The 14,033-nt window shown below is 43.7% G+C and overlaps 1 protein-coding gene across 2 annotated transcripts in view; it reads left to right on the top strand.

Annotated features, from left to right (window-relative positions):
* Nucleotides 1-13,804, top strand: part of LOC123511618 (crustacyanin-A2 subunit-like) — a 29,853-nt gene extending 16,049 nt beyond the window's left edge. Inside the window, exons 2-7 of one of the 2 annotated variants that reach the window (XM_045267647.1) lie at nucleotides 7,620-7,848; nucleotides 8,600-8,827; nucleotides 10,214-10,405; nucleotides 11,229-11,384; nucleotides 11,853-11,964; nucleotides 12,248-13,804. In XM_045267647.1, the coding sequence (XP_045123582.1) occupies nucleotides 7,693-7,848; nucleotides 8,600-8,827; nucleotides 10,214-10,405; nucleotides 11,229-11,384; nucleotides 11,853-11,964; nucleotides 12,248-12,351 (948 nt within the window). In that variant the 5' untranslated portion in view covers nucleotides 7,620-7,692 and the 3' untranslated portion in view covers nucleotides 12,352-13,804. Of the gene's footprint in view, nucleotides 1-7,536; nucleotides 7,849-8,599; nucleotides 8,828-10,213; nucleotides 10,406-11,228; nucleotides 11,385-11,852; nucleotides 11,965-12,247 lie in introns of both variants that reach the window. The other variant, XM_045267646.1, reaches the window with a different exon arrangement.
* Nucleotides 13,805-14,033: the final 229 nt, after the last annotated feature.

The following is a 14,033-nucleotide window of genomic DNA, read 5'->3' as shown; positions in this document are numbered from 1 at the left end:
TGGAAAGAATAGGGAGAAAAAGAAGTGGAGAGAGGAAGAGAGAGAGACAAAAAAAAATCACCAAATAATAAAAGAACGATAGATAAAAAACAAAACAATGATTACGAATAAGGAAATAGGAAAGAAGAGGAGATAGAAAGACAAATAAGGAAAAAGGGAGATGATGACTGAAATAATGACATCAGAAAATAGGAAAAGATGAGGAAAGGAAAAAATAAAGAAAAAGGAGAAAGAAAAAAGAGAAAAGGAAGAAAGGAAATAGAGGAAAAGAGGAAGAAAGTAAAATTAGACAAGTGGTATGGAAGAAAAATAATAAAAGAAAGGAAAGAAAGAGAAGAGAAGAGAAGAGAAGAGAAAAGAAGAGAAGCAAAAGAAGAAGGAAGGAGAAACAGAAAGAATCACAACAACAAGAATGAAGGAATAATAAAGTAGGTGAAAGAATGAAGGAATAAATGAAATGAAGAATGAAAAGGAAAAGAAGACGAAGGAGGAAGGAAAAGCAAAGAATAAGAAGTAACTAAGAAAATGAAGATGAAAAAAGAACCAGAAAAGAAGAAAAAAGAAGGAAATGAGAAAACAAAGAAGAATGAAGTCAAGGAAAAAGGAAAACAAGAGAGAGAGAGAGAGAGAGAGAGAGAGAGAGAGAGAGAGAGAGAGAGAGAGAGAGAGAGAGAGAGAGAGAGAGAGAGAGAGAGAGAGAGAGAGAGAGAGAGAGAAGAGAAGAGAAGAGGAAGAAGAAGAGGAAGGAAGGAAGGAAGGAAAGAAGGAGGGAGGAAGGGAAGGAGGAAAGGAGGAAAGAAAGGAAGGAAGGAAGGAAGGAAGGAAGGAAGGAAGGAAGGAAGGAAGGAAGGAAGGAAGGAAGGAAGGAAAGAAGGAGGGACGGAAGGAAGGAAGGAGGGAGGAGGGAGGGAGGGAGGGAAGGGGAGGAAGATGCAGTGAAATAAGAGGTAACGGAGAAGTGAAAGGAAGGGAAGGGAAGAGAAGGGCAGGAAGGGAGGGAGGGGAGGGGAGGAGGAGGGAGGGAGGGAGAGAGGTAGGGAGGGAAGGGGCAGTAAAATGGTATGCGCCCTTACAAAATGATAACAATCTTCATAGGTACTGGAGAGAGAGAGAGAGAGAGAGAGAGAGAGAGAGAGAGAGAGAGAGAGAGAGAGAGAGAGAGAGAGAGAGAGAGAGAAGGAAGGGAGATAAGTGGAAAAAGAAAGAAGGAAAAGAGAAATAGGAAAATGAGAGGAAAAGGAAAGGGAGAGAGAAAGGAAGGAGAGAATAAAGGAAGAACAAAAGAAGAAAGAAAAAGAAAAGGGAGAAAGAAAAAAGAGAAAATAGGAAGTAGGAAAGAGAAAGAAGAGGGAAAGAAATCAAAACAAGGGAGTGAGAGACGCAAAGAAGAAAAGAAGAAGAAAAAGAGAAGAGGAGGAGCAGGAAGAGGAGGAGGAGGAGGAGGAGGAGGAAGAGAGAGGAGGAGGAGAGGGGAGGAAGCATGACTACCACCACTATGTTAACCTAATTGGCCAGATAATCTCCCCATACAGAAAGACATCTCCACCTCCTTGCTGTCTGGCTGTCTGTCTGTCTGTCTGTCTGTCATTTTACTTCTGTGTTCACTTGCCTTTTTGTGTCTCTCTATCTGTCTGTCTGTCTGTATATGTCTGTCTGTCTGTCTGTCTGTTTATCTGTTTGTCTATATGTCTGTCTGTTTGTATGCCTGTCTGTCTGTCTGTCTGTATATTGGTCTGTCTGTACTGGTCTGTCTGTACGTCTGTTTGTTTGTTTGTTTGTCTGTCTGTCTGTCTGTCTGTCTTGCCACCTGACATTCTGCTTCTGCGTTTACTTCCCCCTCTGCCTTTCTGTATGTATGTATGTATGTATGTATGTATGTATGTATGTATGTATGTATGTATGTATGTATGTATGTATGTATGTGTGTATGTATGTGTGTATTTAATAAGCCACTTCTGTCAATAATTTTTTCTTCTATGCTTTTTTATTGTTGGTTTTCATTTTAACGTGTCTCGATTTCGTCAAAGGGCAAACAACAACAACAACAACAACAAACAATCAACAACAACAACAACAACAACAACAGTAACAATAACAAAACAAAATAAATAAAACAAATACATAAAATCAAATAGAAAAATCAAATAAATGAATAAATAAATAAATAAAATCAGGAGAAAGTGTCTAGATAACCCTTCTTCCTATTTTCCTCTCTTCTCTCCCCCATCCTTCACTCCATCTTCGTCCCTCCTTCCCTCCTTCTCTTCTCTTCTCTTCTCTCCTTCTCTTCTTCCTTCTCTTCCTCTCTCTCTTCTACTCTTCAGTTTTCTCTCCTTCTCTTCTTCCCTCTCTCCCTCCCTCCTTTCGTCTCCCTCTCTCCCTCTCTCCATCCTTCTCTCCCTCTTCTTCTCCCTCCCTCCCTCTCTCCTGTACCCTTCCGTTTTCTCTTGCCTTCTCTTCTTCCTTCTCTCCATCTTCTCCTTCCCTCTCTCCCTCCCTCCTTTCGTCCTCTTCTGCTCCCTCTTTCCTTCTCTTCTTCCCTCTCCCTCTTCTTCTTACCTCTCACCCTCTCTCCCTTCTTCTGTACCCTCCCTCCTTTCCCTCTCCTCCTCCTCTTCCTTCTCTCTCCTTCCCTTCATCTTTCATGGCGTGTCCTGCTCTGAGTGTCCATAATAAAAAAACAAGAACAAAGAAAAACAAATGGAAAGTTAATGATGATAATGGCAGAGAGAGAGAGAGAGAGAGAGAGATGATGATGATGGTAATGATGATGAAAGAAAAGAGAAAGTGACTGAGGGAAGAAGAATAAAGTTAGAAGGAAGAGGGGGAAAAATGGAAGACGTGAATGGAAATGGTAAAGGAGGAGGAGGAGGAGGAGGAGGAGGAGGAGGAGGAGGAGGAGGAGGAGGAGGAGGAGGAGGAGGAGGAGGAGGAATGGAGTTATGTAAATGAGTGAAGGAACAGGAAGGCAGGAATGAATGGAAAGTGAAAGAAGAATGTTGCCAATGAGAGAGAGAGAGAGAGAGAGAGAGAGAGAGAGAGAGAGAGAGAGAGAGAGAGAGAGAGAGAGAGAGAGAGAGAGAGAGAGAGAGAGAGAGAGAGAGAGAGAGAGAGAGAGAGTACAGGATGAAAGGAAGAAGAAGAAAGACTTAAAGAAAAGAAAAAGAAGAAAAAAAGGGAAGAGGAAAAGGGAGGAATAAAGGTACACACACACACACACACACACACACACACACACACACACACACACACACACACACACACACACACACACACACACACACATGCCAGAGGAAAGAAGGGAAAGGAGGAGGAGGGGGAGTAAAGGGGAGAGGGATGGGGGAGGAGGAGAGGGGAGGGGTCACACCTGAGACAAGCAATAAAGGTGAGGCAAGAGGTAATCACGCGCCATTCTAGGCAAGAAAAGGGAGAGAAAGGGAACAGTTACCTAGACAAGTTCCCCTCCCATCTCTCTCTCTCTCTCTCTCTCTCTCTCTCTCTCTCTCTCTCTCTCTCTCTCTCTCTCATTGCTAATTCTATCATCATCCAATATCATTACTATTACTATTTCTACTACTATTTCTACTACTACTACTACTACTACTTCTACTACTACTACTACTACTACTACTACTACTACCTGCCACACACCGCCGTAGAAAAAAATCAATTAGTGAGTTTTATCGTCGTTGCTTTCACATTTTTCTCATTTTGTAGTTTTCTGTTTTCTTTTTTTCGTGTGTATGCGTGAGAGAGAGAGAGAGAGAGAGAGAGAGAGAGAGAGAGAGAGAGAGAGAGAGAGAGAGAGAGAGAGAGAGAATTTAATTGGCTTGGAATGGTCTCTCTCTCTCTCTCTCTCTCTCTCTCTCTCTCTCTCTCTCTGTATGTGTGTGTGTGTGTGTGTGTGTGTGTGTGTGTGTTTATGGCACCCACATCCGCACTCACACACACACACACACACACACACACACACACACACACACACACACACACACACACACACACACAGACGCACAGAGAGAGAGAGAGAGAGAGAGAGAGAGAGAGAGAGAGAGAGAGAGAGAGAGAGAGAGAGAGAGAGAGAGAGAGAGAGAGAGAGAGAGAGAGAGAGAGAGAGAGAGAGAGAGAGAAAGGCAGGAAAACACAGAGAAAATAATTAACAAAAAAGGAAGGGAAGAAAAAAAAGGAAAAAAAAGGAAATGAACGAAAATTAAATGAGAGAAAGTAAGAATGAGAAGGAAAAATGAAAGAATAGAAGAAAGAAGCACACAAACAGAGACACCAAGAAAGGGAGACGTAAAGAAAAAGAAAAGAAAGAAAAGAAAGAAAAATAATGCATAGATAGATGAAGAGGAAGATAAATAGATGAAAAAATAAAACAAAGAAAAATGCAACTAAAACTACTACTACTACTACTACTACTACTACTACTACTACCACTGCTGCTGCTACTACCACTACTACTACTACTACTGCTACTGCTACTACTACTACTACTACTACTGCTACTACTACCACCACTACTACTACTGCTGCTGCTGCCTCTACTACTACTAGAACAACAACTACTATTACTACTATACTACTAGTACCACCACCACCACCACCACCACCACCACCACCACCACCACTACTACTACTACCACTACCACCATTACCACCACTACTACTACTACTACTGCTACTACTATTACCACCACTACCACTATAACTACTAGTACCACTACCACCAACACTACTACTACCACTCCTACCACCACCACCACCACCACCACCCCTTCTATTACTACTACTACCAATACTACTACCACCACCACCACCACCACCAGGTATAAGGAGCTGTATAGTGAAAGGTTCCTACGTCTTCTGCTGTTCCTTCTGCCCTCTCTCTCCTCCTCCCCTTCCTTGCTCCCCCCCCAGTCCACGCCCTTCTACTGCCCCGCGGCCACCACTGTACCTCTGAGGGCTCCGCGGGATTCCTACAATGGTGTTTGAAGAATGAAAGGAGAGATTGGTGGCTGGGTACCATTCCATTCTTTTTTTCTTTTTCTTTTTCTTTTTCTTTTCTTTTTTTCCTTTTCTTTCACTTTTCTTTTTTTCTTCTTTCACTTTATTCTTTTCTTTTCTTTTTCGTTGTTTTTTTCTTTTTTTCTTTTTTTTCTCTTTTCTCCTCTCTTTTCTCTTATTTTTCTTTTGTTTTGCTTTTCTTTCCTTTTTCTTTTCTTTTTCTTATTTTTCTCTTTTACTTTTTCTTTTCTTTTCTCTTTGTTTCTTTTCTTTTTTTTTCTTTCTTGTTTTATTTCTATTTTTTCCCTTCCTTTTATTTCTCCTTTTTTTTTTCTTTTACTCATTCTTTCTTTGACGTTGTTGTTGTTGTTGTTGTTGTTGTTGTTGTTGTTGTTGTTGCTGTTGTTGTTGTTGTTGTTGCCCAATTTTTGTATCGTGATCTTGTTTCTTCTTCTTTTTTCTTCTTTTTTTTTGTTACTCTTCTTTATTCTTTTTTCACTTTCTCTTATCGTGTGTTGACCGACTCGTTTTCCTTCTTTTTCTCTTTTCTCTTTTTTTTCTTACTTTTCCTTCTTTATTTTCTGTTGTACCATAGTCTTATTTTTTTTTTCTTCTTTCCTTTCTCCTCCTTTTTTTTTTACTTTCCTTTATCTATTTATCCATCTATTTTTACCTTCATCTTTTTTTTTCTTCTCTTTCTCATTTTTACCTTAGTTTCGTTATCATTCTCATTATTTTCTCTTCTTTTTAACTTTTTTTTCCTTTCTTATTCATTTTTGGGTTTGTCCGTGTTTTGACCGATTTTTATACCGTATTCCTACTTTTTTCCCTTTTTTTTCCACTTTCCTCCAGTATGAGCGAAAGTTCCTCAGACGAGCGGGATTATGTCAAGACTAGCGAACCCACTCACGGAAGGGTTCATTTTTCTTGACATGGAGACGTGTGGGTTCATTCTTATTGACATGGAGACGTGTAGGTTCGTTATTCCGATACCAGACATTTCAATAGCTGATTTAATTTCAAAGTTACTGTTTACTAGTTAACCTTTATGAGTCCTCACTGGTCTAAAAGCTGTTTTCTTATACTTGCTTTAATTTCTGCATTCAGATACCCAGAAGCTCTCAAGGTGGCCACACCTACCGTACGTTTACGGAAGTTATGAAACCAATACTCTCGAAGCCTTTGTTTACTAGATGCTCAGCAGCGTTGTCTTATACTGTGTTTTTCTTAATTCAGTCATCCAGGAACCCTCAAGATGGACAGATCTACGTTCACGGAGGTTGGAAAGCCTTTACTTGAGGAGGATTGACTGGATGAAGGACACACTATTTATTGGAAGGGAATTAAAATGTGAATCATGTAATACATTTACGAAGTGGACAAATTGTAGTGCCTAACTAGACTCTTATGTGTGGAAGTACCAAATGAAAGACTGTTCACGGTACAAACGAAATCTAGCAATAAGAAAAGACTCGTTTCTTGCTAAATCAAAAGTGAAAGTACAGTAGTGGACTCATATCATGTGTTGTTGTTGGAGTGAAAATAGGAAGTGACAATTTCTCGTTTTGTCAATATATCTGGGCAGTCACGAGTCGATTATTACAACTTTTTCAGAGAGTTATGCACGAAACATTTTGAGCTCAATCCTGCAAAGCTTAGTGGCCCTGGAATGACAGTGATGAATGATGAATGGTGTTTTTCACATAAACCTAAACACCATCGAGGAAGCGCACCTGCTGATCACCAAGTCTGGGTGTTTGGCTTGGTAATCACAAATACCTCACCAACACACGGATATAGTTGAGCAGGGAGACCAACACACACTCCTGCCAACAATCGAAAAAGAGGCGTGACCTGAATCAAGTGTTCACAGCGATGAATGGCAAGCTTATAGACACACAGCTCATATAATTGAAACTCCCACCACGGAACTGTCACTCATAATTTGAACTTCGCTGACCCACACACACACACACACACACACACACACAACATACAGAACCACACTGGGCAAAGAGCAAGGGTAAATAAAGAACAGTTACTCCAGTTTAGAGAGCCAGTACTCAAGTGGACCTTTTTTTTTTTTTACTTTCTTTTTTGCCCTTGGCTGGCCCTCTTCTCTACGTAAACAAAAAAAAAAGAAAAGTCTTGTGGATGGAACGAAATACAGTTGACAGATTTTCATGCCTCTGTAATGCAATAGTCACGCAATACCTATCCTTTTAATTCCGAGATTTTGAAACTTTTTTTTTTTATCAAGGAAATTACCATATTATTTTCATTACCATATTTTCATTGATAATTATTAGTCAGCAAAATTTTAGTGCATTATTTTCAATGACACGAGGATCACTGCGCTCACCATCCTTGACATGATCCGACGAGCGGCTACCATGATAACTGTGTGCTAACTTGTAGAACACCATGCAAGGCCAATCTCTCTCTCTCTCTCTCTCTCTCTCTCTCTCTCTCTCTCTCTCTCTCTCTCTCTCTCTCAAGTCTAAATACACATTTTCTTTCCATTAACAGGAAACCAAGCAAGAGAAGAAAGAATTAAAGAAAAAAGAACGAAAGAAAAGAAGGAAAAAGGGAAGAAAAAGAAAAAAGACGAGAAAGGGAGAAAAGAAGGAGGAAAAGAAAAGAAGACCCACCACCACAACCACAACCACAACAACAACAACAACAATGACTATAACTACGCTGAAGGTGGCAGTGGCGGCAGTGGCGGCCCTTACAGTCCTCCTCCAGGCGGGACACGTGAGGGCCTTCGGTATACCTGAGTTTCTGGAGTTTGGGGAGTGTCCGCCCATCGAACCCATGGCCAACCTCAACTTCGAGAGAGTGAGTGTTGGGGGAGTGGGAGAGAGGAAGAAAGGAGAGGGATGGAGGAGGAGGAGGAGGAGGAGGAGGAGGAGGAGGAGGAGGAGGAGGAGGAGGAGGAGGAGGAGGAGGAGGAGGAGGAGGAGGAGGAGGAGGAGGAGGAGGGAGGAGGAGGAGAGAGAGAGAGAGAGAGAGAGAGAGAGAGAGAGAGAGAGAGAGAGAGAGAGAGAGAGAGAGAGAGAGAGAGAGAGATTGAATGAAAAAAAAAGTAACATACACTAGATAAAAACAAATCTGATCAAAGAATGAGTAAAATAAACACGAGTAAAAAAAAAAAAAAACATAAGAAAGAAAAAGAAACGGAAGCGATCCTGTTAATATATCACTAGGAACCACAAAAAAAACACCTTAAAAGACCCGTCGCCTCACTTCACCCAGAGCCTTTTCAGTGTAGGTGTACAGGTGTGGATGTCAGGTGTGTCAGAGTACAGGCCTGGATACTTAACATCGACCCCCACCCCCGGGACACCCATTTCCCTGCACAATACTCTGCACAATACTCATAAACCCTGCCCCCCTCACCCCTTCCCTGGACAATAAAAACACTGCCCCCTCTTGCCACCCCCTCCCTGCACATTACTCATAGTCATAAACACTGCCCCCTGTCCCCCTCCCCTGCACAGTACTCATAAACACTAACCCCCCCTGCCCCCCTTCCCTGCACAATACTCATAAACACTGACCCCCTGCCTCTCCCCCCTTCTCTGCACAGTACGCAGGCTTCTGGTTTGACATCGACATGGTGCCGAACGAATACGCGGACATCACCAACTGCACCATGACCAACTACACGTGGACGGGCGACCTCATGGTGGTGGAGGCACGCGGGCTGAACAGAGAGGGCCTTAAGATGAAACAGGGCTCTTTTATGCACCCGACAGAGGGACAGCCCGGCGTGCTCACTGTGGAGGCCGAGGGAGTGCCCAGTGCGCCTTATGTGGTGAGTGACCTGACCTGACCTAAGCTGACCTAACTAACGATTAATCTATTAACAACCCCTTCGACACTGAGACGTAGTTCTATCTTGGTTTTATGGTGTGATTAGACGATGTTACTAGAGAAATAAGGTAGATTTATACAAGGGTTGCCACCTATAGACCTGAATTAGGGTTTTGTTTTGTATTTTTTATATTCTTGTGTCAGTACGTGTCAGTAATAAAAAAAAAGGCGGGGGAGGGAAGCTTTACCCTTTCAATACTGGAGAAATTTTATCATGAGTTTTGTGCACGATTAGAACGTTTTGTTTACATTAGGAAGGTCTATGGAGATCAGGAGAATAATGGCCAGTCTTCACTATTTTAACCTGAACTAACCTAACCTAGCATGACCTGACCTAACCTAACTTAACCTAACCTCGAGGTGCTGGCGGTGCTGGTGTTGCGAGATGGAAACCTAAGGAAACATAAACTACCTTCCATCCTTCTCTCTCTCTCTCTCTCTCTCTCTCTCTCTCTCTCTCTCTCTCTCTCTCTCTCTCTCTCTCTCTCTCTCTCTCTCTCTCTCCACACTCCTCCCAACATCCTTCTTCTCTCTTTCCTATCCTTCTCTCTTCTCTTTCTCCTTCATTTCCTCGATCTCTCATTCCCTATCTCCTTCAGTCTCCCTCCCTCCCTCCTTCTCCTTCCATCTATCCTTTTCCATCTATCTCTCTCTCTCTCTCTCTCTCTCTCTCTCTCTCTCTCTCTCTCTCTCTCTCTCTTCTCTTCTCTCCCTTATTTTTTCCATCTCTTCTCCATCTCTTCCATCTACATTACCGTCTTCACCCCTCCTTTCTCCTTCATTTCTCCTCCTGCTCTCCCTCTCTCCTCTACATCAACCTCCCTCTCCCCTCCTTTTTCTTCCTCTTCTCCCACTCTCCCCCATTTTTCCTCCTCCCTTTCCCTCTCTATAACAACTTCCCTCACTTCTTCATTTTTCCTCCCTCTCTTTCCCTCCCTCATTTCTCCTTCATCTCCCTCTCTTCCCCCATCTACATCACCCATCATCTCTCCCCAGTCTCCCCTCTCTTCCTTATTTCTCCCACCTCTCACCTCTCCCCCTCATTTTTCCTCCATCTCTTCCTCTTCTCCCTCATTTTTCCTCCATCTCTCTCCTCTGTTTCTCATTTTCCTCCATCTCTCTCCTGTTCCTCATTTCTCCACCAGATGTCCCTTCTCTTCCTCATTTCTCCTCTTCCCCCTTCATTTCCCCCTCCCTTTCTCCTCCACTTTTCCTCTACATATACCCTTCCACTGCCTCATCTCCCCCAAACCTCTCCCACATCTCCCCACAACCTCACCCTCGCCTCTCCCCGTCTCCACATCACCCCACCTTTCCACTCCTACAGATAGTGGACACGGACTACGAGACCTACGCCTGTGTCCACTCCTGCATGGCCATGATGGGTTTCCGCGCCGCCTTCTCCTGGATTGTGTCCCGCCGCCCCTCCCTCGACCCCGCCCTCATCGCCCACTGCAAGGACCAGCTGCACCAGTGGGACGTTGACACCTCCACCATGCTCCCCGTCTCCCAGGGCAAGGTGAGGGACGCAGGAGAGAGAGAGACGATAATTGTCTTTTCATCTCTGCCTTCTACTCTTGCAAGTCTAGTTATTTAGTTATTTCACCTTTATTTGTCTACTGCCTCGAATTAAAAGGCAAAAGGCAATGTTGTATATTTAAACAAGTTATTCATTAATTTTGCTCGTTTTCTATGGAAGAGATATAGAAAACGGAATTGATAAAAACGGAAGCACAAATATTTCACAAAAAATTCACAATATACTTTCAAAGTAAAAAAATAATAAAATATAGGACAACCTACATATCCTATCCTTCCTTCCTCTCCCCTCACTCACCCTCTCACTCACCCATCCACTGCCCTGTCACACACTATCACCCACCCTCTCACCCCCTCACCACTGGCGGAGCAAAAGGGGGGTCGGAGGGAGCGGTTCGCCCCAGTGATACTTTTTTGGGGCGACAATTTTGGACGTTACAGTTATCAGTTTCACGTCAATAGGCCTGTATGACACACACACACACACACACACACACACACACACACACACACACACACACACACACACACACACACACACACACACACACACACTTTAAGGAGTTAATGTGTTGTTGTTGTTTTTTAATATTGTATTACTTCTGGGAAGAGCGGCAAATTAGAAGGCCAGTGGCAAAAAATACTAGCTACGCCACTGTGCCTCATCCAACAGCTCAGCCCACCACACCCCTGCCGGACTGCCCTTTCTTCCTCTCCTCTCACCCTCATCCACGCACATTCAGCCCTACCACACCCTCTCACCCTATCACCCTATCACTCTCTCACCCACCACACCCCTACAGGACTGCCCCTACATGAACAAGCTGGACGCCGTGCTGGACTACAGTGCGCGGGTGCAGGCCAAGGCGCAGGGGCGTGAGGTGGCCGTGCACAAGGTGAAGACTGACACCACTGCTAAGGGCGTGCAGACCGTCACTGACCAACACCACCGCATGCAGGTACGAAGAAGAGGAGGAGGAGGAGAAGGAGGAGGAGGAGGAGGAGGACGTAGAGAATGAATAAAGTGTGGAGAGAGAGAGAGAGAGAGAGAGAGAGAGAGAGAGAGAGAGAGAGAGAGAGAGAGAGAGAGAGAGAGAGAGAGAGGAAAATACTGGAGGCTACAAATGCATCGCTATTACTACTACTACTACTGCTACTACTACCACTACTACTACTAGCTCACTACTACTACTACTACTACTATTACTACTACTACTAATGCTACTACTACAACTACCAGCTCACTACTACTACTACTACTACTACTACTACTACTACTATTACTCTTCCTCCTCCTCCTCCTCCTCCTCCTCCTCCTCCTCCTCCTCCTCCTCCTCCTCCTCCTCCTCCTCCTCCTCCTCCTCCTACTACTACTACTACTACTACTACTACTACTACTACTACTACTACTAGCTCACTACCCGCAGGAAGAGAAAGACGAGGCCGAGGCGGAGAGCAGCGTGCCAGTGTCTGAGATGAGCGAGGAGGAGGTGTTGGTGGTGAGCGAGGTGGTGCCCGACAGGAGGACACAGCACACAGGTCAGGAAAAGATGATGGAATGTAAAAACAGGATAGACTGTAAGGACAAGATGATGAAAAGTAAGGAAAAAACGGTGAAATATCAGGAAAAGAAGATGGAAAGTAAGGAAAAGATGATGAAATGTCAGGGAAAAGATGATGGAATGTAAGGAAAACATATTGAAATGCTACTCGAGGAAAAAAATTGATACACTTAAAAAAATATACAGAAGGAAAGTAAATCATGAACTAACTGTCTTCAGGAAACACTCAACTAACTGTCTTCCCTTCCCTTGCCCTACAGAGAAGCAGGAGCCTAACGGGAGTGACCTGACCACCCCCAATACTGGCCTGCTGGTGCTGCTGCTGGCCGCCATCATGATCCTAGTGACGGCTCCACCCACCTAACCTAGTGCGTGTGCGTGTGTGTACGTGTGCGTGTGCATGTGTGTGTGTGTGTGTGTAAGAGATAAAGGACAGTATTCTCACACGTTCTTATTTTATCTCAACTTGTTCAAACAGCTTTACTGGAAATGACTGGGAGTTTCAAGGGCGTGTCTGTGATTTCCTGTTAATTCAAGGACACGTGGAGATCTAACTAAATAACCACCGCGGCCTTTGAAAGCAGCCCAAAGTGTTTCAGAATAACTAGCCAAAGACTTGAAGCTTCATATACACTGAAGTCAGCGCGTGTCAAGAGACGAGGGGAGGAGCGAGTGTGGCCAAGAGGGAAAAGCAGTAGGAGGAGGAGGAGAAGGAGGAGGACGAAGAGGAGGCAGGAACATAATGAAGCTGCAATAAACCACGAGTGCCTCAAGAAAGACCTAAGGAGGAGCTTGTACAGTAAAACATGCTTGCAATGGCTGTGACGAGACGAGACGAGAGCATGTATGGGACGGGATATGAAAGGAGGAAAGGAAGATAGCGAGGACTCAGTAGGGAATAACAGCATACCGTTTTGAAGAATGCAGTTCTGGGACACGTATTACAGTTTCCAGTTGGTGAGAGAGGGCCGCCGTGGTACAGTGGAACCATGCGTGCTTTGGGGTCCTAGGGGTCTCCAAGCGTATGGGTTCGAATCCTCTCCACGGTCTGAGTGTAGGTTGGGCTTCCTCACTCAGGGCAACGGTTTCCTAGCGGGTGGGCTTTAAGATTGGAGGTACCCCAAAAAGTATCCCCTTTAGCCCAGAAATTCCCTTGAAAAGCCCACATGGTATAAATAAAAAAACACACAAGAAATACACACTGACTGGTAGCGACTGGCTGTTCTTTTGTTTGTGATGGTGGTGTTGAAGATTTGATGTTATTGAGTTCCAAGATGGTGATGGTGATGATGATGATGGTGATGGTGATAATGGCGAGCAAGGGGTGTTGAGCTCCCCACATGGTGTAGTAAGGTGCAAGAGGTAGGGTCAGCATACAAACTTAATATATTGTACTTAAAAGCCGTAAAGTTTGTCGTCTTCCACTTTTTTTTTTTTTTTCATCCTTTTCACATTATACACTGGATAAATGTTTCTTTTTTTCTCTCTTTTTTGGCATTTTGTATCTTTAATTTTGTTAAGTATACTACCTCCTCCTCCTCCTCCTCCTCCTCCTCCTCCTCCTACTACTACTACTACTACTACTACTACTACTACTACTACTTCTACTTAAGCATTTCGTACTATTTTGTCAACATCTTTCTCTTCCTCTTTTTCTTCCTCCACCACCTCATTTTCCTCTTCCTCCCCATTACTACTACTACTACTACTACTACTATTACTCGTGTCACAACCCCAACGTGCCCCACACACGTCAGAGAGGTGTTGTGTTCTGTACATGTTCTGTTGATGCATGAAATAGATGTTTGAAACCCTAAGATGTGTTTAATGCATCCTTCACACCCTTGGGGCCAACACATTCATCCTTCACCCTAGGAACCTTCACCCTTCACCCTACGCTTATAAATATACACTTCTCATCCATGACCAAGATAGACTGTATATCCTTGAGGCATTTTTACCTTATATTTACACCCCCATATCTCTCTCTCTCTCTCTCTCTCTCTCTCTCTCTCTCTCTCTCTCTCTCTCTCTCTCTCTCTCTCC

This window comes from Portunus trituberculatus, chromosome 31 (assembly GCF_017591435.1).
Source record: "Portunus trituberculatus isolate SZX2019 chromosome 31, ASM1759143v1, whole genome shotgun sequence".
NCBI classification, from domain to species: Eukaryota; Metazoa; Arthropoda; class Malacostraca; order Decapoda; family Portunidae; genus Portunus; species Portunus trituberculatus.
The sequence above is the reverse complement of the archived record's forward strand: the minus strand, read 5'-3'. Positions and strand labels throughout refer to the sequence as shown.